General features: G+C 40.5%; 1 protein-coding gene across 2 annotated transcripts in view; it reads left to right on the top strand.

The window, feature by feature from the left end:
- The first annotated feature begins 12351 nt into the window (after positions 1-12351).
- Positions 12352-25753, top strand: part of IL1RAP (interleukin 1 receptor accessory protein) — a 154150-nt gene continuing 140748 nt past the window's right edge. Inside the window, exon 1 of one of the 2 annotated variants that reach the window (XM_066347328.1) lies at positions 12352-12501. Coding sequence is in view for 1 of the 2 variants with exons in the window: in XM_066347329.1 (XP_066203426.1) it covers positions 17676-17702 (27 nt within the window). In the remaining variant the exon portion in view is untranslated. Of the gene's footprint in view, positions 12502-17648; positions 17703-25753 lie in introns of those variants that run through there. The other variant, XM_066347329.1, reaches the window with a different exon arrangement.

The raw sequence follows: 25753 nt of genomic DNA, 5'->3' as shown, positions 1-25753 counted from the left end.
AAGCCTTGATTCTCTAAGTAGGAAGGCCTACTGACAGGAATACAAATAAAGAACTTCTGGTCAGCATATGAAGAAACGCTAGACGAATTCCTGGTCTGCAACTTTATCTGATTAACTTTTCCCTGAAGTCCAAACCCCTTACCTATCTCTTTCTTCCCTTTATAGAAAAGTTGGCTGAGACATGGTGTTAAGATGGTTTTTTGAGTGCAAAACCCCCATCTTCTTAGATCGCCCACCATATTGCACTCAAAGAATCAATCCTTGTCTCTACTTGTTTGGCTGAGTAGTGACAGGCAGCATGAACGAGGATATTTTTCCAGTCTCAGCCAGGCTTATCAAGACTAGTCTCTAACTAGTCTTTCCCACCTTATCTCTATCTACTCCCAGAGATAGATATTATAGTACATTTCTTGTCTTCTTGCTATGCAAGTTCATGCTGCTATGCCTCGGTTCCTGATGTTTCCACTCCCTATGTGCTTCTTACTGCCCTCTTTCTTGATGACTCTTATCTGTCCTTCAAGACCAATCTCAAAAACCATCTCCGTATAACCTTTCCTAATGACCTAGCTGAAAGTCATCTTTTATTCCAAAGCATAAATGTGAGTATGTATGGTGGTCATAGCTTTTATACTAGAAATTAATTTTTTTAAGTTTACTGAGCATTTCCTGTGCAACACAATACCAGCCTTTACATTTACTAATTGCTTAAATCTTTGAATTGTTTTCATCTTTGTTTTCATGTGATAAGCTTTCAAAATAACAAAGAAGACCCTAAACAAGCAAACAATACTATAGTTCATTTGAGGTTAATTAGCATTCACAAATATAGTCAAATAGTCTCAAAATTGTTTTTCCTTCCTGTTGACTTTATGTGATAGTCAACCTCTAAAAATATGCAAATTTTACTAAATATATTTTAAATTTAATTATCTCTTGTGATAGAAATTGTGGGATCATTCCCTTTTTATGTGCAATTTCTTTTGGAGCCAGGTTAAATGACCATTTGTGAACTTTTACTAATATATGTTTAAACCAATACATGATCTTAGAAATATAGCCCTGGAAGATAATTGAGCAATTTAGTAAGTCTATTTTTTAGGATCATTTCTGTTGTGAGGTGATTAATTTTACACAAATCCTACAACCCACAGGTTAACATTAGGACTGGACATCTTTATTAAATACAGAATAAACCATACAAAAAATGATAAAAACAAACTAAAAAGCCACAGGTAATTTAGATGCTTAGTAAGAGCTATGACCACTGTTGATTACAGTAACTTCATCATTTTAAAAGTAAGGAATCAGTAGAGAACAGACTGACAGCTTTCAGAGGGGAGGAGGATTGCAGGGCTGAACAAAAAAGTAAAGAGATTAAGGAAAAAGCAAACCCATAGAGTCAGACAACAAATGGTATAGTGATATACCAGAGGGAAAGGGGGTGGGAGATAAACGGTGATGGAAGGAGACCTAACTTGGGGTGGTGAGCACACTATACAATATACAGAGGCTACATTATATAATAGAATCGTACACCTGAAGCCTATATAGTTTTGTTAACCAATCTCACCCCAGTAAATTCAATAAAAAAGGAAAAACAAATCTAACTTCACAGAAACTATTTCTTTAACACACCCTTTTCTCCTTTCTTTCCTTTGCGTTCAAACCGGCTTTATTCAGCATCCTGTCTCCCTGCCTCCTTTTCCCTTGCACATTTACTCCTTTTATCATTAAGCTCTCAGGACAAGAAGATTTTTGCTTGGTATCAAATAATCTTAAGAACAAAACTTTTATTGGCCACATAGACAGAGTTTCAATCAAACAAAAGATAACATCCAAGTTTCAGCTGCAGACCCAGGAAAGTGGTCAAACCAGATGAAGCCATGTGATGGCTGACAGAACCATATGCAATGATCTACTCCCCCCTACCCTACCATTGGCCCAATCAGTAAGGCCATGCCCCCTACCCACAACCCTAGCTACCTTACTTTCTTGTGTAACCCAGTGGCAGTCAACCTGGTCCCTACTGCCCACTAGTGGGCATTCCAGCTTTCATGGTGGGTAGTAGCGGAGCAATCAAAGTATAAATAAAAAGATAGATTTAACTATAGTAAGTTGTTTTATAAAGATTTATTCTGCCAAACTTAGCAAAAATAGACATAAGGTACTTGGTAAGTAATTATTATTATATGCTTTAACTTGCTGTAACTCTGCTTTTTATATTTTATAAAGTAAAGTTACTTTCCTACTTTATAAATCACCATTACTGTGGAATGGTGGACAGTTAGAAAATTTTACTACTAACAGAGATACAAAAATGGGCAGTAGGTATAAAGGTTGACTATCCCTGGTGTAACCCATCCCCTGAAAGCCATCAGAAAACCAGGTCTTAAAGCATTAGCTCAGCCTGACCTGTGGTGGCGCAGTGGATAAAGCGTCGACCTGGAAATGCTGAGGTTGCCGGTTCAAAACCCTGGGCTTGCCTGGTCAAGGCACATATGGGAGTTGATGCTTCCTGCTCCTCCCCCCTGTCTCTCTCTCTCCTCTCTCTCTCTGACTCTCTCTCTCCTCTCTAAAATGAATAAATAAAATTTAAAAAAAAATAAAAAAAATTAAAAAAAAAAAGCATTAGCTCACCTGTGACTCTAGGAATGGGCCACTTCCTCAACTAATAAACCATTACTTTCTTTGCTGAAAGTTCCTGTTTGAGCCTTACTGGGCTTTGGTGCATGAAGGCAATGGACCCTTCTAGTTCAATAACAAAACTAGAGGTGACTGTGTCCAGATCACACAGAGAATGAGCAGCCAAATCTAGAATGGACCACAGAACTTTTCATTTTCCCCTCCATATCCTTAATTCTCGTTATTCCCCAGGCCATTTTTAATCAGTTTAGTGCACCATTCTGCCCGTTTACTCTCTAAAATCTCCACTTTTCCTTATCTTTTCCAGGTTTTTTCTATATCTGGACTAACTCTCAGACTATTACAGATTACACTTGTAGAAATACAACAAACCAGTCTGATAATTATAGAAAAATATAATCTTTTCCTTTTTAATTAGATGCAGAAGTCCCACTGCTGCTTTTCTTTCTGTTGCTTGGGATTCAGAGGCAGCCAGATTTGCCTCAGGTTAATAATTCCAAATTATGCTTAAAAAGCTTACCTCTGACTTGAGAAGATATACATATTACCCAAAGAAAAGCTATCATTTACTGACTAACTTATAGTCCTGGCAGGAAATAGCTCATGAGTTCCCATGAATAGTGTGCACATGAGTATTTTGCTCTGAAAAGAGTGCAGATACTGACTACCATGTTAAGTGAGACTGTTGCCTGTAGTAGTATCACTTTCTGGTGTCTAGTTATGTAGCTGTGTTTACTTCGTTAAAACTCATCATGTTCTACAAATATGAATAGTGAAATTTTATGTATTCATATTATGCTTTCCTAAAATGTTTATATTTGAAATAATAATAAAAATACTAACAAAACATCACCACCCTAGCTGGCATTTATAGTAGGGCAGAGAGTGGGAAAAAAAATTCTAGAGTCAAACTATAAAATCTGGCTTTATATCTTCAGATCTATGTGATGTTAGGCATGCCAACTTATGTCCCTGAGCATCAGAATTTTTCATATCTCTTAAAAAGGAAAAATAAATACTTACCTCATAAGGTAATGTCTGTAAAGAGCACTGGGCTTAGAACGCACCTGACCCTCAGCAGGTGTCAGTAACTCATTCATGTGTTCAAACATTTTTTATCTCAAGCACCACTCTGGGATAATAAGGCTGATAAGTTCTAGTTCTTGCTCTCTAATGTGTAATTTCAACAGTATTTTCTCCCTTTTTTTTCCAGGACTGGATTGGAGTTTTAGGCTTTTCTCCCACTATGTCCTGAATGTTCTCCTTTAGAGTCAGAGGGTTTCCCTCACTCCCATTCCTCAACTCTCAGCACAAACATCTTCCTCTGGGCTGACACGGCGCCCCAGATTCTCTTTCCAAAAGTTCTTACTACATCAGGTTGCAGTATTTTATTTACATATCGAATAATTCTTGGATGGTTGAATGAATGAATGCTTTTTCTTTATTCTTTAGTGTCTCATTCCTTTCCTCTGTCACTGTCAATCTTATTCTGCCTAGTGACACCCTTTCTGTTTCTTTCCTTGATCTCCTACAAAGAGAAGCAATATTTTTTTCTTCCCTTCAAGATGATTTATTTGAACTTTTTAATGGCCTCAGTGTAACATAAGAAAGTGTGGCCTTTCAAATCTGTTAAACCTGGGGTTTACTGTTGGGTTCAACACTGACTAACTGTGTGACCTTAGCCAAGTCAGCCCTTTGGGTTTTATTTATTTATTTATTTATTTATTTTTTACATAGAGAGAGTCAGAGAGAGGGATAGATAGGGACAGACAGATGGGAACGGAGAGAGATGAGAAGCATCAATCATCAGCTTTTCGTTGCGACACCTTAGTTGTTCATTGATTGCTTTCTCATATGTGCCTTGACCACGGGCCTTCAGCAGACCGAGTAACCCCTTACTCGAGCCAGTGACCTTGGGTTCAAGCTGGTGAGCTTTGCTCAAACCAGATGAGCCCGTGCTCGAACTGGCGACCTCAGGGTCTTGAACCTGGGTCCTCTGCATCTCAGTCCGACACTCTATCCACTCCGCCACTGCCTGGTCAGGCATGGGCTCTATTTCTATGTCTATGTTTTAAGGCTGTTGTAAGGTTTTAGAAACAATGTGTGTTTGAAGGACAGGACACATAATAGTTGTTCATTAAAGAGTTGATATTATTTTAACTTTGTATTTTACAATCTACATAGACATTGTGTCCTCTTCAATAATGGAATAGCAATGTCTGCCGTATCATGGCATATCTCACAGTGCCCATATAGATTGAATTTTAATACTTGTTTAAATAAACGAATGAATAAAAGATTAAAACAATTTTTTTAATACTGGTGGCAGAAAAAGAACCTTTACAAAGTCTCTAAATCCCAGAATACTATTTGAAAATCCTTCCATGGAGATGAATAATGTAACAAGTGCCTGCCTGCTAGGAGATCATTTGACCTTCCTGTTGCCTGCTAGAAAAAGAAAGCTTAATGGCACGGACCTCTCCTATTGCTGTATGAATAAGCAAATATTAGCATAATTTTAACTGGCACTGACTTGTTGCTCTTCACCAGATGGTGAACAGTTTAGACTGAGTCTGCATTGATTTATTGCACTGGTTTGGCTTATGAGATAATACAGGTGATGGTATCAACATGAAGAGAATAACTTCAACTTAGATTAGATTTGGAGGTTAGAAACTGGTAAATGTGTTTTTCACTACTTGCAAGGCCAAGTTAGAACGACAAAGGTAAGTTTCCCCTTTTTGCCTGCCTAGTGCTTGTCTTTAAATTTCCTGCTGTAGTGAAGTGTCAACATTGCATAATAACCATCCTCCAAAACTTTATTAAAATCCTGACCTTTGATACAAAGCTTCTGTTTGGAAGGAGAAAGGCAAGGAAAGGAAATAAGGTCATAGTCTCCATAAGCCAAAGGCCAAGACAACTCAGTCTGTCTTTTGGAAAACAGGTCTTTGCCTGCTACCCCATCACTCATGTCAATAGGCTTCTCTGGTGGTGCCGGAGGACCATCACCACGAAGACCAGCATTCCAAGGGAAGAGAAGCCAGTTTTAAAGGAGAGCCAGCTGGGAAAATGGGGTGCTGATTTTCTTACTATGGTTGTCTTGTGGAAGAAATGCTGACCTCTGAGAATGGTAGAACTCTCAGCAAATAACAACTCCACCCAAAGCCTTGCTCTTGACCAAACTTTAACATGGCTTCTAGTAGCATAAGACTGCCTGTGAGGCCCTGGCCGGTTGGCTCAGTGGTAGAGCGTCGGCCTGGCATGCAAGGGGTCCCGGGTTCGATTCCCGGCCAGGGCACACAGGAAAAGCGCCCATTTGCTTCTCCACCCCTCCCCCTCTCCTTCCTCTCTGTCTCTCTCTTCCCCTCCCGCAGCCCAGGCTCCATTGGAGCAAAGATGGCCCGGGCGCTGGGGATGGCTCCTTGGCCTCTGCCCCAGGCGCTAGAGTGGCTCTGGTCGCGGCGGGGCGACGCCCCGGAGGGGCAGAGCATCGCCCCCTGGTGGGCAGAGCATTGCCCCTAGTGGGCGTGCTGGGTGGATCCCAGTCGGGCGTATGCGGGAGTCTGACTGTCTCTCCCATTTCCAGCTTCAGAAAAAAAACAAACAAAAAGACTGCCTGTGATGACCCCAATCCCTCATCAAAATGCTTGCCTCAGGAAAGCTCAAGGATGCCAGGGAATTTTGCTGTTTATTCTCACCAACATCTGATGGTAGGCCTCTCTGACGCCTCCCCCACTGCTTTGAGCATTTACTAAAAAATGCTTACAATTGTATGTATCTCTTACAATTCAGAAGTGTATTTCTCAAGGACCTGAGAGCAATTATTTTGAGATGTAATTGTCAGGAAGGAGAGGGCCTCTGTTCCTCTCTCTGTGGGAGGACAGACTCTTACCTTTAATAACTGCCAAACAACAGACACAGCAGCCTAATCATATCTCCATTGATCAGCCCTTTACAACTTTTATTTTATTACTGAATCCCTACCACTGCTCCTTCCTCATTCTCCCTTTAAAATGCTCAAGTGTCCTCTGCACAAATTGGAATAGAGCTCAGCTCTTTCACCCACTGTCAGTAGTTACCGAATAAAATCTGTTTTCACAGCTTTAATTAATGTCCAGCTGTGTTTATTGTTGGCACCTCTATGTAGGAGAAACCCTCTCATGGGGTCACCTCTACCCCCATGCAAACAGAGTTCTGGATGGGATCCAGGAGTTCGCCTTCGGCCTCTCTTCTTCCAAGGCTGCATGTAGCACAGCCTGCTAGGGATATGAATGAAGAAAGCTTTCCACTGCACAGCTAAATTTTCTACTTCAAACTATTTAGAGTTCAGTAGTTAGAGGTATGTGTTTAGGCACATGAGCATGTACCTCTGATAAGATAAACTCAGCGCTTAAGAATTTCCACTTTAACAAAACTGTTCAATCTGCTTGTTTTCCTACATCTAGCCAGACAAACTGAGGGGAGAGGGGCTCTCATCGGGGACAGAGGCAATACAGAGAAAGACGGAGAAATGACTTAGAAACATGGGGCACCCAGAGGGAGAAGTCCATGGCACTTGGGTGAGAATGGAAGAAAGACAAACGGCTACTAAGTGTGAAAAAGTGGAAACTTAAAAGGTTATGGAAAGTAACTTAATTACTTTTCTTTTTTTAACATTTTTGCTTTTGGCTCAGTCCTGCTTTTCACCTTCCTTCCAAAAACCTAAAGTAAAATGTTTCTGTACTGTGCTTTCTTTCCCCTGCTCCCAGCCAAAACAAGCTATTCATTGTTTTACTTCTCTTCCAATTATTCTGGCCTTGCAGAAATGTCAATCAAAGCAGAGGGGCAAGAAATTAGTCACTTAGTGTCTTTGGGTCTTGGTTTAACCATGAGAGTTTTGAATTAAATTCATAACTTAACAAATATTTATTAAATGAGTACTATGTGAAAAGTACTATCTATTTGCTCTGGAAACATTATATTACCCTTATGGAGCTTACATTCTAGTGAAAGAGATAGTTAATAAACAAATGAATTAAAGTCTAATATACTTAAGATAGAAAATATAAGGAGCAGTATTTAATATGGTTGTCAGGTCAAGTGTCAGTAAGAAAGTGAGAGTCTCTGTTCCAAGTATTTTACTTTTATTTACTCATTTCATTTTACTTATTATTATTATTATTTTACAGATGATAAGACCAAGGCACAAAGTAGTTAAATAATTAAATGTATATATTACTATGTTATAGAATTTGAACTTGAACCTAAGCAGTCTGACTCCAAGTAATGTATTTATTATGTTTTTTATTTATAAGGATTACTCTGAAGTGTGAGGAAAGACTCTGGGGGCAAGGGGTTAAAAGCAAGGAAGCCAGTGAGAGGAGAGAAGATAGTGACTGAATAGTGATAAATATGGTGGAGGAGAGAAATAGTGGTCAGATTTGAGATGTGTTTTGAATGTAGAGGAAACAGAAGATTTGCTGATGTGTTGCATATTGAGCAAGAGAGGACTTGATCTTGAATCTGATTTTTTTTTTTTTTAACCTGAGAAACTGCGAAGAAGATGATGTTTCTTAAAAACTTGGGAAAACTGAGGGAGGAGGTGGTTTGGTGAGGTGGTAGAAATAGTTTGTTTTGAAATGTAAATTTTGAAATGCATTTGAAACATCTAAGAAGAGATATAAAGGAGGCAACAGTCTTGGGTTTGGGCTGTAGCTTTAAATTTGCAGGTTATCTTCATGTGAATGTTTGTGAAAGTTATATGTCTGAATGAGATTCTCTAGGAAGGGAATATAAACACGTCAAGGACTGAGCACTGGGACACTCTAACTCTCAGAGATCATGAAGAAGTAAAGGATTCAACAAAATAGGGGCTGGAGATAAACTGATGGCAAACAAGTAGAGAAGAAGTTTGTAGGGGAAATTGATCAACTATGTCTAATGCCGCTAATAAGTCAAGACAAAGACCAAAAATTGACCATTAAATTTGACAAAGCGGAGGTTATTAGATGCCTTAATGATGGAGTGTGAAGGACAAAAACCTGGCTGGACTCGATTCAAGGGACTATCAAAATTCTGAGACTCCCTTATCACTATGGCAAAGTGGAAAAAAAGCTGTGGTACACTTATAAAATGGAATACTACTCAGCTATAAAAAGGCAGAAAATCTTACCTTTTGCCATATCATGAATGGATGTGTAAGGCATTATGTTAAGTAGAATAAATCATTCAGAGAAAGACACATAACATGATTTCACTCGTATGTGGAATCTAATGAGCTAACAAGCAAAATAGAAACAGACTCATAGAGAGAGAGTAGGCTGACAGCTGTCAGGGTTGGGGGAGTGGGGGTGAGGTACTGAGCAAAAAGGGAGAAAACAACTCATGGACATGGACAACAGTGTAGTGGTTGCCTGGATGAGGGTGGATGGGAGGAAGTAGAGGAGAGTATAGGGGAGATAAATGGTGATGGACAGACTGACTTAGGGTTGTGAACACACAATACAGTGTACAGATGATATGCTGTAAAATTGTCAACTTGACACCGGTATAATTTTGTTAACCAGTGTCACCCCAATAAATTCAATAAAATAGAAAAATAAGATAACCTGAAAAAAGATGTGGAGAATAGTAGCAGAAGAAAGAAGAGAGTAATAATGCTTTTTTAGATACTTCAAGCAATTTTAAAATATTTTACTGAACATTTTCTACATATCCAACACTATTAGGCAAGTTTTAAAATATTTTGCTTATTTGTTACAGTAACATTTTGACATTAAGCAAATTTAAAAAGAAAAACGCGTGTTTGTACTCCCATAATTCAAATACATTAACATTTTATACATTCATTTCTTTTTTTAAGAGAGAGACAGATAAAGACAAACAGACAGGAACGGAGAGAGATGAGAAGCATCAACTTATAGTTGTGGCACCTTAGTTGTTCATTATTGCTTTCTCATATGTGCCTCAATCAGGCAGCTCCAGCCAAGCCAGTGACCCCTTGCTCAAGCCAGTGACCTTGGACTTGAGCCAGCAACTTTGGGCTTCAAGCCAGAGACCTTTGGGCTCAACCCAGTGACCATGAGTCATTTCTATGCCCCCAACCTTGCATGGAAGCTGGTGAGCCCATACTCAAGTGACATTGAGGTTTTGAACCTGGGTCCTCAGCATCCCAGGTCAACACTCTATTTACTGTGCCACCACCTAGTCTGGCTACACATTCATTTCAATTACTGTTCATATGTTTTCATAATTTTATACAGTCTTCTTAATTATATTTAAGCCTTTTCTATTGTACACATATTTTTATAACATGTTAATGATGACAACAAATACTTTATACAGCACTGATTATCTAATCATTTTTATTCCCAACCATTTATGTTGTTTCAAATTTTAATATATAATACTATGATTATTTGTCCTTATGCCTATGGTCTTCATGAAGCTAGGAGTAGCCCCTGTTCAGTTCTGCATCATCAGCATGTGTCTTGTACAAAGTGACTTCTAGGAAGCACATGAGACTGTATAGGGATGTGGTGAAGAGAAAGAAGCCCTACAGCCTCAGCTCTCATTTTGCACTCTGCACTTTTTGACATGTGGCCTTGGGCAAGATGCAATTTTTCTATATCTCATCTATAAATTGGAGATAATAATAGTACATATAGATTATGGAGATAATTAAATGAGCAAATATATGCAAAATGCCCACTAAGTTGTAAGCACATATTATATAAGTGCCTTGAAAGTACTTTATATAAGAAAAAAAAAAAGAGGCCTTGTACATGTTTAATGAATGAATAATAAAAAGAACAGTTTTCTCTTTGTTTTATACAGTTAACTTAAAATTCTTTTTTTTAAGTTTATTCATCTTTTAGAGAGAGAAAGGACAGAGAAAACGAGAGAGAGAAAGGGGGGAGGAGCAGGAAGCATCAACTCCCATATGTGCCTTGACCAGGCAAGCCCAGGATTTCAAACCCACAACCTCAGCGTTCCAGGTCAATGCTTTATCCACTGTGCCACCACAGGTCAGGCTGGTAACTTAAAATTCTTTTCGATATTTTCTTGGGGGTTCAGTAACAAGTTGTACTATGTCCCAGGTATCCAGAGACAAATACTAATTTCTTGGGATTAATTTTCTTTTTCTTTTTTTTTTTTTTTTTTGTATTTTTCTGAAGCTGGAAACGGGGAGAGACAGTCAGACAGACTCCCGCATGCGCCCGACCGGGATCCACCCGGCATGCCCACCAGGGGCGACGCTCTGCCCACCAGGGGGCGACGCTCTGCCCACCAGGGGGCGATGCTCTGCCCCTCCGGGGCGTCGCTCTGTTGCGACCAGAGCCATTCTAGCTCCTGGGGCAGAGGCCAAGGAGCCACCCCCAGCGCCCGGGCCATCTTTGCTCCAATGGAGCCTTGGCTGCAGGAGGGGAAGAGAGAGACAGAGAGGAAGGGGGGGGGGATTTTCAAAAGTGGTATCAGTAGATGAAATAACGTGAACACTTCTACAGCTTTGATTATACTGTTATTTGCTCTGACGAGTTAAGCTCTTCAAGTCCAGCAGTGTCTGACTTTTGCACTGCTGCATAGAGACTGCCATTTGCTAGGTCTCCGGTCCCTTTTCTTCTTTTATGTCTTGTTCTTCTGCTTAATTGCTTTCTCTGGATCTCCATTTTTAGGATAAATAAATTAATAAGGCTCAATTCGTTATCTCTAAGAGCTAAAGAAAAATCAAGGAGGTGCTGATGAGCAAGGTATGTGTGAAGAGACAAGTCTACGTGGTAGATTGCCTTTGTTGGGGACTTCAGAATTGAGGACAGGTGATGAAGGGCCTTGCAGGTCAGGAAGATATCATGATGGACTACTAAGAGGAAACAGTGTAATGTTTTTGCATAAAAGAGTTGACTTAATGAAAGTCATTATAGAGCTTCTCCGGATGATTATATATAAACTACCATCCAGAATAGGAGGGGATACTTAAGGGCTCTTGTAGAAATCTGGAGAAATGAGAATGAAATAATTCTTTTGAAATCAATTCCTTCCATAACAATTATTTTGTTCATTCACTCAATATATATGTACCGAATGCTCACTTTGTGCCAGGTACAATACTAGGCACTGAATATACAGCAGGGGAAAATACAGATTCAGTACTGCTATCATGACCAGTTGTTGTTCCCACGACTGTACGTGTAGCAGAGCACCAGCTTCGGACCACCGAGATCCAGTCCGTTACCTCCTGTCGCACTCTGGGCTTGGTACACTGGGCGCGCCAGTTCTGCAGCCTAAATTGAAACACAGCCTTGGCGCAGCATAACTAAATGCACAGAGCCAGGAAGGAAAGGCTGGGTGGCATCTATATTGCCTGTGAGACCACGATCTTGCAGTGAGTGCATGTGTGCGTCTATGTGCAGGGTGGGGAGCATATCTGGCAGAGTACCAAGCTGCAGGACGAAGCCTTGCCTTTCCTAGCGCGCTCAAGACAGCCCAGGCGGTGGCAGGGCGCCAGAGGGAACGAGGACGAGCTCAGCCTCGCTTCCGCCCGCAGGCCCGCCCCGCGCGGCCCCTCCTCACCGCCTGCGGGGCGGCCTCGGTGACGCCCCGCGGTCACAGCTCCGGGAAGCTCAGAGCGCCGGTAGCTGGCGAACCCAGGCGGCGGGTGGAGCCAGAGTCGCTCCGCAGCGGCCAATCGCGCCACGGCGGGGGAGGAGCCCCAAAGGGGGAAAAAAGAAAGTGCGGCGGAAAGTAAGAGGCTCATTGGGGAACGACTGCCTGAATCAGGGTTCCCAGGGCTCCGCTTTAGCCAGAAGCACCAAAGAAGCAGTGTTGGGCAACTCTGCATCCATCCTCGCCGCTTTCGCTGCGCCCACTCTGTATCCCAAGGTGAGTCTTGCGCTGTCAGTGAGGGCTCGGAGGAACCACCGAGTCACAGAATCTCAGGGCAGAAGGATTTTTTACAAACCGTCTTGTTCAATTCCGTCCCTCGCCCCATTTTTTTCCCCAGAAGGGCAAACTGAGGCACAGAGCAAGGCAGCGTCTGGGATAGATCACACAGCTAGTTAGTGCTGTGTCCAGGATTCGAACCCAATTGTCCAGAGCCCCGTCTTTGCTTTGTAGGTATTTAAGTCACGCTGTTGTGGGACAGCCGCGGGTTGTCGAACCCCACTTCCAGCCCTAAGGGATCTTTCCTTGGTTTCTCAGAGCGCTGCTGTGAGCGGTGAGGATAGAGAGGGCAGTGTGTCCCCAGCCTGTATAATGTCGCTTCCAGCCTGGAGCTGTGACAGCCTGGTTAAAGGCTGCTGGCAGTTCCGCTCCCTCCTCCCCTGACCTGCTTTCTTAGAAGGATGCCCCTTCCTGGGGTGTATGTAAGGCTCCGGTGGAGTCCGCGCAGAGGTGTGGGGACGCCCGGGCGCCGGTGACTTCCTAGGGTCCGGTCCTCATTTCTCTCTACAGCCCTGGAGGAAGCGGAGACGGTGATCTTATGGGGGATAGGATGCCCCCTCATTTAGGAACAGCTGGCTGTAGGGAACCATCGTCCCGCTCCCATCTGAGTGAGTAGGAGGGAGCAAGTAAGCTGAGTAAAAGAGAAAAATCAGAAACATAAAAAGCAAACTTCTGCCATCTCCCTTAAGTGCCAGTCCCCCAGCCTTGCTTGTGAAATTGTGAACCATTGCTCCTCTCAAAGCATTTCGCTGCTCTGCTCCACAGATCCTCTGCTTAGTTGCCCTGGAGGAGCGGGGTATCTGGGTATGACTCCAGCTCTGCAGCACATTAGCTGCAGAATAACTTGGGCAAGTTATCCAGTCTTTCTGATACTCAAGTTTTTTGTTTGTTTGTTTGTTTTCCAACCGCAAAATGGAGGTTTTAATGGGTAGTTAGGAGGGTGAAATGGGATAATTCAAATAACTTGTTTAGCTCAGTGCTTGGCTGGGCACCTGGTCAGGCGAGATAGATGCAAACTGTTGTAAATATTGTTATATAGTAACCCTGGAGACAGTGGATTTTCAGAAAGGTGATTTCATACTACCTTAGAGTTACTTAAAAATCTGAGATGTGATGGTGTTTTCTGCTTTGGAGTTTGAATAGCTCTTTTATAATGAGTGTTTTCTAACGGTCTCTACTTTTTACTTTGATCATGAGTGCTTGACTTGGAATATAAAATTAATATTTTGCAGTGATGCCCACCTCTGCTAGCTTTTAGGCTAAACCTCAGGTCAGTGAAACTGATCTGAGGTATTCTTTATCGGTAAACAGAGTCTTGGATTTGATGAAAGGTAGGAAAACAGAAGAAGTCGAAAGTTCCATTTATGCTACAGACTGTTGTAAGCTTTTTATTCCTGTCGTCTTAAGTCAGACAAGCAACTTCATATTTTTTCTTAGTATAGGAAACAAAATTTTCGTGCATTTCTTTTGGGTTATTTAGAGATACTGCTAAATGCAGGCCTTTCTGGACAAAACTTACCTTATTTAATTACTCCCCCCAAACATGCCTGCGCTTGTCTTCTTTTATTATTATATTTTGAAACGAAATAGTGTCCATCTGTATCCCTACCTGCTCATGACAATTTTATTCTGATTGACTTTATACAATGATTTATTTCTTTCTCTTGGCTATGGTGTAAGTGCCTGAATTGAGCGTACAGCATTTAGATTGGCTGTCTGCTTCACAGTCTCTCGCATTTGCATGTGGCATCGATGAGTGCATGGGAGGGGGTGTGATACATATTGAGGGAAGGCAGGAGCTTGGCTGTGCCCTTTTATAGGTACATCCCTCACCAAGCATTTGCAGAGGACAGGATCATTTGCTTCCGTCAGCCTGTTCCATGTGCACGCATTGTGAGGAGCTGGCCAGTAGAGCTGAACATGTGCCCCAGAGACCAGGGACTTGTGAGGAAAAGGGAAATGTTCAAAGTAAGGTCAGAGCGCCGGGATGAGAGGCAGATTGAAAACTAATTCCTTTCGGTTCAGGTTCTTTAAAGATACCCGATTATACCTTTCTTTCTTATCCAGATTACTTGTTACCAAAATCAAACATACATCTGCTATTTCCAAAGTATGTTTAGCATACTATCTTCCTTGTACTTGCAATGGCCCTGACAGAAGGAAGCATGGCAGGCATATTAATAGTGGAAGGAGATCAGGTTTTATTTTATCAAATTGCAGTTTTAATTCCTATGTAGCCTGGTAATACTAAGCAATTTATTTCACCATATAGTGTCTGCTTTATCCAGTTCTCAAATCGGGGAGGAGGGAAGCTGACTCCTAGGATTTGTGTGAGTATTAAATTAAGTGGAATAACGTAAAATACACATAGTGAGTAGATGCTCATTAAATGATGCCTCTTCTTAGCTGGTCTCTATTTGTTGAGAAGGAAACTGAAATAAGATTCAGAAAAATGAGAGGTTGCCAAGGGTCATTTGGTTACTAAGCTTCAGCCCTGGGAATACCATTTACACATTTTGATTTCTAGTTACAGGCTTTTCTTGTCACACCCTGTCGCCTCTCCACTGAGATCTTTAGCAATTTACTTCAGTTGTTAGGTTGATCTTATTTGGCTGGAGATTGCAGGGTATCCTTTCTGTCCCAAAGAGGATATGTATATGCTAAGGGAACAATCCTTAAACATGCTCTGTTGAGTTTAGCAGGCAACTCACAGGAGAGGAAGTGGCAAAGCCATGATCTCTAAGGCAGCTTCCCACTCGCCTGTGTTCCATGCAATGTACCGTCAATTCCTAGGTGGTAGGGTACTCTGACGACATGAAGTTCAGAATTATGTCATATTTTTCTTCCTGTTTTGAGTTGTTTCGTCCTTCTACCACCCTTGTGCTAATTCTCAAGGTGGTAAGAAGACTGAGGAACAAATTCTATGGGTGACGGTAGCATTCCTAGCATGTTTTTACTTCTTTCTCCAATTCTGTAGGGTAGAGGTTGGAATGTGGAGAGAAGTATGCCGAGGCAACATGCACAGAAAGACCAGCGCTTGCTGGCGGTGCTGATCACTGGTCTGGAGTTTCGGTCTTTCCTATGAAAACTGATGGCTGCAGGCTTATGTAGAAAAAATGAACAGATCTGTTTCCTGCCCTGGCAATGGGACCATTTATCCATTGAGACTCCCTACAGGCCGTTGGTTTCTCTGCTTTGCAGCAAGCAGACAAGCTTGCAAATGCAATTCTGTAAGAAATATTTTGCTCCTTGCTTTTGGCATTTGGGAGCCTATGTTTGCTTTTGCTAAAAGGTAGGCAGTTAGCATCCTCTTACCTGGCACAGTTAGAAAAGCAGACTGTAGCTAGAGGAAGTCAGAGAAGGGGGCAGAAATTAAAAAAAATAAGGTTATCTTCAACATGTTTCATTTGTTGCTTAATTTTCTGAGGCTTTTGCTGGTGACACAGATGTAGGTTCTGGTGAGTCACTGTCGTCTTGCCTGTGAAATATTAAAGAGAGCCACCTACTGTGCTCTTTGCCCATTTTGGAAGTTGTTCTGTGGGAGAAATAAAAACCCCAAAGAACAGGAAGGTTACAGAACATTTGGTATCTGGTATTTTGGGGGATTAATTCAGGTTAGCTACTGTTGCTAAGTTCTTTTATTATTATTTTTTCTTTTTTGAAAATGAGAATGCATGATGTAGACTGATGGGTTGTTAGGAAACCATCCCCTAGCCTGACTTTGTTCTGATTGGCTCTAGCGGTTGTGTCAGTGTGTGGTTTTAGAGTCTCGCAGGAACCTAAGGCAGGTTATTGTATTAAGGTGGACCTCAGTTTTCTACCTGGAAAACAGGAACACTGATGACTGTGTAGAAACTTCATTCCCTGTGTCAGCACCTTATTCACAGGAATCATTTAATAAACACAAAATTCTTTTACTGCCATCTATTCCTTTAATTTATTCGTCTGTTAAGTTGTGAAAATAAAAATTTAATGGTTACCCTTTACAGAACTCTGTCATGGTTTACTCTGAGTGTTTTATAAACACTGCTCACAAAAATTAGGGGATATTTTTATCACTTTGTATTCATTTTGAAAATATCCCCTAATTTTTGTGAGAAGTATATATCATCTCATTCATTCTTTGCAATAATCCTGTATATTTTCTGAAATAGCTGAGGTTCAGTAAAGTTAGTAGCAGGACCTGTGTCACAAAGCATAAAACAAGTACCAATGCTGAGACTCATCCACATGTGTCTTTTTAGAACAGGGAAGACCTAAAATTGTGCAGCCTCTGATCTAGGATTGGGGGCCGGGATGAGGACTGATGGCCCTCCTCCCCCCACCCCATCCTGCCATTCCGATCCTGGTATTTCCCTTGCCTGAGACTGAGAATTCTCTTTACCTTTGGACCTACAATGTGAGGGAGCTGGACTAGATGATCGCTAAGGGTCTTCTGGAACAATAAATTATGTTTTCTTAAGATTTTTTTCAACTCTGAAATTTTATCACCATAACTCTTTATAAGGGGAAGGAGGAATAAAAGAAAATGCCCTTATTGTTTTACCCCGAGAGATCTATTTTCCTGTCAAAAAGAGGAGGGCGAGGGAAATCAACATTCCTTGGTGCATGCACTTTTGTCATTTGATTTAAGCATAAAAATGACTCTCAAATATATATATCTACCTTTTACTGATGAAAGAACTGAGACTCAGACAGACTTATAGACTTGCCCAAGGTTACCCAATTAGTAAGAATTAGAACCAGTGTGTGCCTGAACACAAAGCCTTTTGATCTACTCTACCATAGTTATTAAACACACCACCATACAATCTGAGGATATGTCCAGCTAGATTCATAAATGTCCCCTCCTGTATTCTCATATTACACCTTGTTCTCTCCTTGGCCCCTGTTTCATTCCCAAATGTGCTACTCAGATTCTTTCTGGGTTCTTCCCAATCCATGGAGACCTTGTAACTTCTTGTATCTCTTTTGTAGTATTTTTCACTATGGGCCAGTAATATTTTCCTTTGTGTTCTTCTCCAAGTCCCTGTTTATCACCTAAGCTGCTGAGGGTGTGTTTTATCCTGCTCTGTGCCAAGCACAGTGCCCTCTACATAACAGGTGCCAGGTGAATGGATGATGGCTTCCTACTATGCCAGGTAGGCCCAGACTTAGCTTTCCAGTTTTCTTATGTCATTAATTATCTTAAAGGTTAGTCTCTACAGACTGATATTGTAACCTGAATTTCCTTTAATTTTGTGGTCACAAAATCAGAAAAATGGTAAGGAGTCACAGACGCTAACAAGGCTGGACATCACTGGCTCAGCGGTGGAAAGAAATTTCTATTCTCATCATAAAGGGATTTTTGTAACAAACACAGTGAAAGGTGACACCGAAGTGCATGCTTGCATATATCAATGGCAAGGCCAGTGTCAAGTGTCATAAATAAATCACCTGAAAGAAAGTAGGAAGTTTCCAGGGAAGTAGGAAGCTGCAGTGAGCTACAATCTCAAGATTTCTAAAATTGTGGAAAATTCACATCAGTCCAGCTATTACCTGATACAACTGGACATAAGGACAGGTGACCTTTTATGTCTGGTTTATATCCAAGAGATGCCTGTGGTTTCTACCTGACACTGGCTTCCTTCTTTCTCAATCAATGCTAAAGGTAATGGGAAAGAGGACCAGTCATTTTATAAATTTTGATACCTGGAAATCTTTTCATAGATAACAGTTTCTTGAGTCAGTTATGGTTAGATGCTATGGTGACTTAAAATTATATAGCTGGGGAACACAGTGGGCTTTGGTATCTGACCAAACCTTCCTGATTTGACTTTGGACAAGTTACTTGGTCTATCTCTGCTTTATTTTTACCTTCTGTGAAAAGGAGATAATAAAAATATTTTATAATGCTTTTGGTTGTGTTGATTTTATATGCCATAATATTTGTTAAGAGCCTGGTGCATGGGTATTTAACCTTTATTATGACTAACAACTGCAACGATATTCAGCTGCACACCCAAATCGATACCAGATTAGAAAGTAGTAGACCTAGATTCAAATAATAGCAGTTTTTGTTTTTGTTTATTTAAAAGTCTAGGCCAGGGGTTGGAGACCTATGGCTTGCGAGCCAGATGTAGCTCTTTTGATGGCTGCATCTGGCTCACAGACAAATCTTTAATAAAAAAATTAATAACATTAAAATATAAAACATTCTCATGTATTACAATTTATTCATTTCCTACCGCTCATGTTTATGGTTGCGGGTGGCTGGAGCCAATCACAGCTGTCCTCTGGGACAACACCAAATTTTTATTTGATAATGCATAATGCACACGGGTTGTTGTATGGCTCTCATGGAATTACATTTTAAAATATGTGGCGTTCATGGCTCTCTCAGCCAAAAAGGTTCCCGACCCCTGGTCTAGGCCCTCCCATTGCTTGTGATTATATATACACATGCACACACACATGAATATATATATATTTACAATAACTCTAAGGTAATCAAGGCAAATGTTACCAACAACATTTTACATCCTGAGTCAGTGAGGCTAAATATTTGCTATGGTCACAGACCCGGGATCTAGTGGAGCTGGAACTTGCACCCTAGCTTTCTAACTTCAAGGTTACATTTTTGTTTTATTTTCCTTCTTCCATTATTCAGTCTATCTGCCCTGGTACTGGGTTAGTTGCTTTCTTTATCTAAGAGCCCTTTTTCTTACCTCTAAAATGAATTTGGGCAAGGTGCTCTCTAAGGTTCAGTGTATTACAAATCTGCGCCTGTACAGTGATGACATAGGAGACACCATGAAAAACTAAGAGGAGAGCTATACTCTTCTTTCCGAAGAGGCATCTGCATGCCATGGCCCAAGGCACATCGTAAGTCCCAGACATGGCTGCCTTCTCAGCCTCAGTGAGAATCACAACTGAGCACTGCTCTAGGAGTCAGGCCCATGAAGACACCTTTTATGTTCATAAGAATGTGATTCTGCCACATTTCCTTGATCTGCAAACTCTGCTTACTTAGGCTCAGGGTTCCGGAGTGGGGAGAGAAAACAAATGTCTGGGTGAGGCACCCTGACAGTTACTTTTTGGGAAGTGAGAAGACAACCCTTTCTATAAAGTAAACTCTGTATCACCATTAATCACCATAATCTGCTACAAAAAATAAAGAGATGCAATATTTATCTTTCATTTCCATTTTAGCATTATGAGTGCATATTTTCTATTATCTTTTTTTTTTTGAGCTAATTTAATTTAGTGCCCTTAGAAGGAGCTTGGGTCTTATTGAAATAAATATAGGAATTCTTTTGACTTAGAGAAATGAGGGACACTTAAGAGGGGTAATGCACACTAAACGGCACTTTTCTGGAAAAATAGACTTCAGGTTTTCAAGTTCAGAGAGAGATAATGGTGATGGTTAGGGACTGAATGGATAGAGTGGGTAATGAAAAGTTGGCTGGCTTTGAAGTCATATCTGGGTTTGAATCCTAGATTTGGCTTTCTTAGCCAATCTAGACATAGTTTCCTCATCTGTGAAATGGTAATACACATACTCTAGCTATCTCCTAGATAAATAAACATCTATATCTATACCTGCATCTATATTTATACCTATATATATTATCTATCTATCTATCATCATCATCTATCAGTTTGCCTGTCTATTAGAAAGGTTAAAGTAAGATAAAATATGTAAGTTCCGGCCCTGGCTGGTTGGCTCAGCGGTAGAGCGTCGGCCTGGCGTGCGGGGGACCTGGGTTCGATTCCCGGCCAGGGCACATAGGAGAAGCTCCCATTTGCTTCTCCACCCCCCCTTCCTCTCTGTCTCTCTCTTCCCCTCCCGCAGCCAAGGCTCCATTGGAGCAAAGATGGCCCGGGCGCTGGGGATGGCTCCTTGGCCTCTGCCTCAGGCGCTAGAGTGGCTCTGGTCTCGGCAAAGCAATGTCCCGGAGGGGCAGAGCATCGCCCCCTGGTGGGCAGAGCGTCGCCCCTGGTGGGCGTGCCGGGTGGATCCCGGTCGGGCGCATGCGGGAGTCTGTCTGACTGTCTCTCCCCGTTTCCAGCTTCAGAAAAATACAAAAAAAAAAAAAAAAATATGTAAGTTCCTAGCACTTACTACTTGGCACCTAAAAGACACACCATAAATATTTATATTTCCCCTCTTCATTCAGCACTGCTGTTTACCCCAAAGACTCACCCATTTGATACAAGTCAGATGGAGAGGAGGAATATATCCAGGAGATGCCTCAGCTGGTCTATAGAAATCTTTCTCAGTTTGACAAACAATATGGATGGAAAGGGATAGGGAGTCAATGTAACGTTTATCTTAAAACATCAGGAAAAATTTCTTGTGGGGGAGGAATTAGACCAACCATAAACTGTGGTTACAGACCATCTGCATTGGAATCATCCGGATAGAGAAGCAGGTATCTAGGGTCTGCACTGAACTGTGGGAATCTCCGGATTAAGTTTTCCAAAGTAGAGCTAGTATATTGTAGCAGGTTTAGAGTGTTTTTAATAGGTTCAAATTCTGGTTCCATCTGTGTAATCCTGGATGAGTTACTTAACTTCTCTGCAAAAAATGAGATAAACAGGATGCATAACTCATTGCACTGTTGTGCGAAATAAGTACGCTAATACGTATGAACCCAAACAGTAACTAGCACAAGTAACCACATGTTATTTCACTCTATTTATAAACCGGTATTCAATGCATGGAACTTCCAGGGCTGCCTATGATGCCTGGTTTCCTGTCTGTCTCAATCTCTCTGATAACTACAAGGCTAACTCCTTCCTCTCCTGGAAGCCTTTGCTCAATGTCTTCAACGCAGATTATTTTGATTGCTTTGCATAAAATTGCCCTCATCCTGCTTCCCATCTCCACCCGGGCCACTCCTGACCTTATTTCCCCACTCTACCTTTTCTTTGTCCCTAGCAGTTGTCACCTTATTAGCTTCCACATACTAATTAACTAATTTGTTTAGCCTGTCAATTATTTATTGTTTAGTTCACCCTGCAAGAACGTAAAACCTGCAAGGGCAGGGACCTATGATTTGCTCACTGCTGTATCCCTGGTACCTAGAATGGAACCTAGGGAACAGCAGTTGCCTAAATCATGATTAAATGATGAATAAATAAGTTTATAGATGTTACTATTTTATGTTCCCAAGGAGAAGAATGTAAATGAAACTGGACAAGAAAAGAAAATTGTATGTGTTTGTGTGTAATGAAATATATATTAAAATAAAAATGTGTTTTATATATATGTCCATACATACACACACATATATACAAATATGTGTGCATGTATATTTAGAATTTTGAGTATGTATTTAGAATACTAAAATAAAAATTTGTATGTATGTATGTATGTGTTTACTTTTAGAGGTTGTCCAAAATTGTCTTGGAAAACAGAGGTGTTGAAGTGATTCCTTGCTTTAGCATTGCAATAGGGATAATTTGTGAGAGAACAAAATAAAAATGTGAATAAACAGACAACAGACAAGTATACAGAAGAATTACAAGTGATGTCAGGTAAGAAATATGGGGCTGAGACTTATAAATAAGAACAAAAATGTTGGAGGAATGTGGAAGAGGCCCGGTTTTAAATAGGGAGTTAGGGGTGGCGCCTCGGGAAGGTGACGTTTAGACTAAGGAAAATGCCTGAGAAGGAACCAGAGTAGATCTGAGGTCATGAATGAAGTGGCTCGGGCCAGACAAGAAGGAAAAAAGAGCAGGAAGAGGGACTTAAGGTAAGCAAGGGCTGGAGCAGACTGGCCTTGCAGGCCATGGATTTGATGCAAAAAGCAGCAGGAAGTCACTGAAATGACTAAAATAGGATGGTGACCAGATTTGACATATCTGGAGCCTTAAACAGAGAGTGAAGGAAAATAGAAGAATTTATTTATAAGACAAGGTTATAAACTACTCTGATCTCATATAGGCTCCTAAGAATAGTCAAGAAAGACAATTCAGTTTCATTGATGTGTCATTCATAGTCTTTCTTTTTCATTGGAATCTCTCAAAAAATACTAAAATAGGTAAAGCCAGAGTATTTTGCCTTTTTTCAAATAATATTCTTTCCAAATGCACTAAATAATGTATGGAAATGTATATGCTCACTATTGCATATTTCAATTTGGCTGGAAATTTTACAGCTCTCGTTAGGTGTTTTATGTAATCAGTCCCCCAAAATAATGGACCTAGAGCTATTATTGCCTTATGAGATTTTAGGTACCGGTTTTTAAAACCTGCTCTACTGAAGAGTGATCATGTGAAAGGCAAATTTAATTTTATGTAAGATCAGTTTCTTCTTTCTGGCTCTACCAGTCTAATTGGTGCCTAACTCTTTAAGAAGTAGAACTTCTCCGTGGTGTCTTGACTGACATAAGCATATATAGTCTCTATAGTCTTACCTTTTAATATGAGCTAACAGTAGCTTGATACTATGTACCAGGCATCTTTCCAGTGCTTTACAAATATTACCTTATTGAAATCTCACAGTAACTTTAAGAAACAGGTACTGTTATAATCAACATTTTTCAGAAGAGAGGATTGAGGCCCAAGGTGAGTGGTAGAGTCAGTATTTGAAATTTGGCAATTTAAACCAGTATTCCACTGTGCCTTTTGATGGTAAGGATTGACTCTGAGTATTTTATTAATGTCTATTTGTCCCATTTTATGGTGCCTCATATGGAGGAATAGTTCAATAAATGCATTAAATTAGTGAATGACTGTACGACCTAGTCTTTCAAATTCTATCATTTCATGAGCATATAGTGGTGAAAATGTGGGTTTTAGATTGAGGCAACCTGGACAGGGTAATGCTACTTATTACCTCCAGGATATAGTAAAATTACTCAACATCTCTAAACCTGTTTCCTTATCTGCATTGTTGATATAAGGATAGAACTGTTGTTAGGATTAAATATGTATATAAAACACTTAACACAGTGCCTACAGCATAATTCATGCTCAGTCTAATGAGCTGTTTTTTAAAATTATTTTTTAAAATAAAACAACCTCCCTAAATATTCTGAAACTTACATACTCAAGCAATTTTTCAGTTGTGCTAGTTCTGTTAACTTTAGCAATCAAAACCAAAGGCCCAATTGTATAATCAGTGATGTTAATTTTGTGCCAGGATTCATTCTGGCACCTTGCCCTCAGCAGGGCCCTCCTGCAGGTTGAGGGGCTGGTCCTGTGGGACCACGTGGGAGCAAAGGTGCTGTCAGCCAGCCCTGCAGGCATCACTTCCAACTGCCCATGCTCCTTCCCGGTCAGCTCGGCTTGCTGGAAAGTTACTTTGCATTCCAGTGATGGCCACAGAGCATTCTGGGTGACAAGGGAGAAACAGCAGAAGACTCAAATTTTTCCCTGGCTAACACTAAATATGGCTAATTTCCAGAGCTTGCCGGAAGTTTAGGACCTCTTGTTAATCATAATCACTGATAATGATTCAGTGCTTCATGTGTACCAGGGGCTGTGTTGAGAGCTTTATTTTCAAGATCTCATTCAGTCCCTATTGCAACCTTATGTGAATTTTAAATTTTAGTTGTAAATTAAAAATTAGAGTACCACAATTCCCTCCACATGTGTATTGGGATACGATGATGATAAAATCAAATATTTCTTAGCAATGTTTTGCCTCATTTTTCTTCCAAGGCAAGTTGTGCAGGGTTGTGACACCTTTGGAATCTCCAGGGAACTTTTCTGCAGTGAAGAGATGTTTGGCAGAGAAAAAAGATAAAGGTTGTGTGGAGAAGGCAAGAAGCTTTATTCTAGTTGACAGTTTATTTTACCCTAGAAGATGCTAATAACAATGAACTGAGTCCAATTTCTTGGTTGCATGTGTTTGCTTCTTTGTACTAATTCTGTGTTGATTTGCAATGGCCTCTTTTTTTCTTTATGGAGTATTTCAAAGGTTTCATTTTTATCCTCCCACATCTCCCAAGTTTGATGATTTCCTTTGAGGAAGGGTCTATAAACACACACACACACACACACACACACACACACACACACACACACACACAACAGTGTCTGAATTATAAAGGTGACATCCACTACATTTTTGTTGAATAATACATGCAAATTTTTTTTTAAATCTCTGTTGTTGTTTTTTTTCTGAGAATGGGAGCTGCTGTGAGATTCTTTTAAATGGTAAAATTTCAATATGTAACTTTGTTGGTAGATGTGTGTTTTAACAATAATTTGTGAAGGAAATAATTCTAAAAAATGGTGATTCAGGACAGCTTATTAGGAGTGGATTGTAATTCCTTTAGAATTTATTGGGGTGAGATCATTTACCCAACATACTAAATGTCCCTAGACCGGTATACTTTTAAATTTGTGTAGTCTGATTCTCATAAATGTCCTGTCCTCTCTCTCTCATTGTCCAGTGTTCCTTCCGGCCTTCCATGTGTCTTGCTCTGGCGGTTTTCTTTCCATTCCCCGGTCAATGACCGGTAGCTGTTTCTGCTTTCCTGTTGACTAGGGAGCCGGCTAATGAGTTTTGTTAGGACTATGTGTATGATAAGAATGAACAGGGTGAATTTGAACCAGAAAGGTTCCCCTCTAAGGGAAGAGAATGCAAAAGAAAAGTGACTATAGAAGTAGTTTCCTATCAGTGAGGCTATACCGTACATACTTATACAGTGACATTGGGCTTCAGTTACCTGTGTTATGAAAAAAAGAGTCATGGCGTGGGTAATTCATTTATTCTTTTGGACAATAAGCATTTTCTGAGACTTTTTGTAAGCAAGAGCCTGCTGAGATATTAAAATACAATACACAAACACAGCCCCTGATGAATCAGAATTTATAAAATCATTATGGAAGATAAGATATGCACAGGAGTTTGTAGTAAAATTTGCATAATAATTAGAATAGTGTAGGATTAGATGGCTAGTAAAAAGTATATGTTTAAACGTTCTGGTGTTTCAAAGGAAGAGACAACTGTGTCACTCAGGAAGGGGTTTATGAGGAAGTGGTATTTGAAATGAGTCTTGAAGCGATGACAGTTTTCAGTTGGAGAGAGATTTGAGGGAAGGAATGGTGTATGAGTGAAGAGTCAGACCAGAGGAGCAGAAATAATATGGATTCATGATATGGAATCTAACCCCTTATCATAGGGTTTAGATCTACAATTGTGGGAGAGCTTTTGGGCTGCTTAAAGTCCAAAAAAGGGACAGTTGGGAAATCA

This window comes from Saccopteryx leptura, chromosome 8, assembly GCF_036850995.1.
Source record: "Saccopteryx leptura isolate mSacLep1 chromosome 8, mSacLep1_pri_phased_curated, whole genome shotgun sequence".
NCBI lineage: Eukaryota > Metazoa > Chordata > Mammalia > Chiroptera > Emballonuridae > Saccopteryx > Saccopteryx leptura.
The sequence above is the reverse complement of the archived record's forward strand: the minus strand, read 5'-3'. Positions and strand labels throughout refer to the sequence as shown.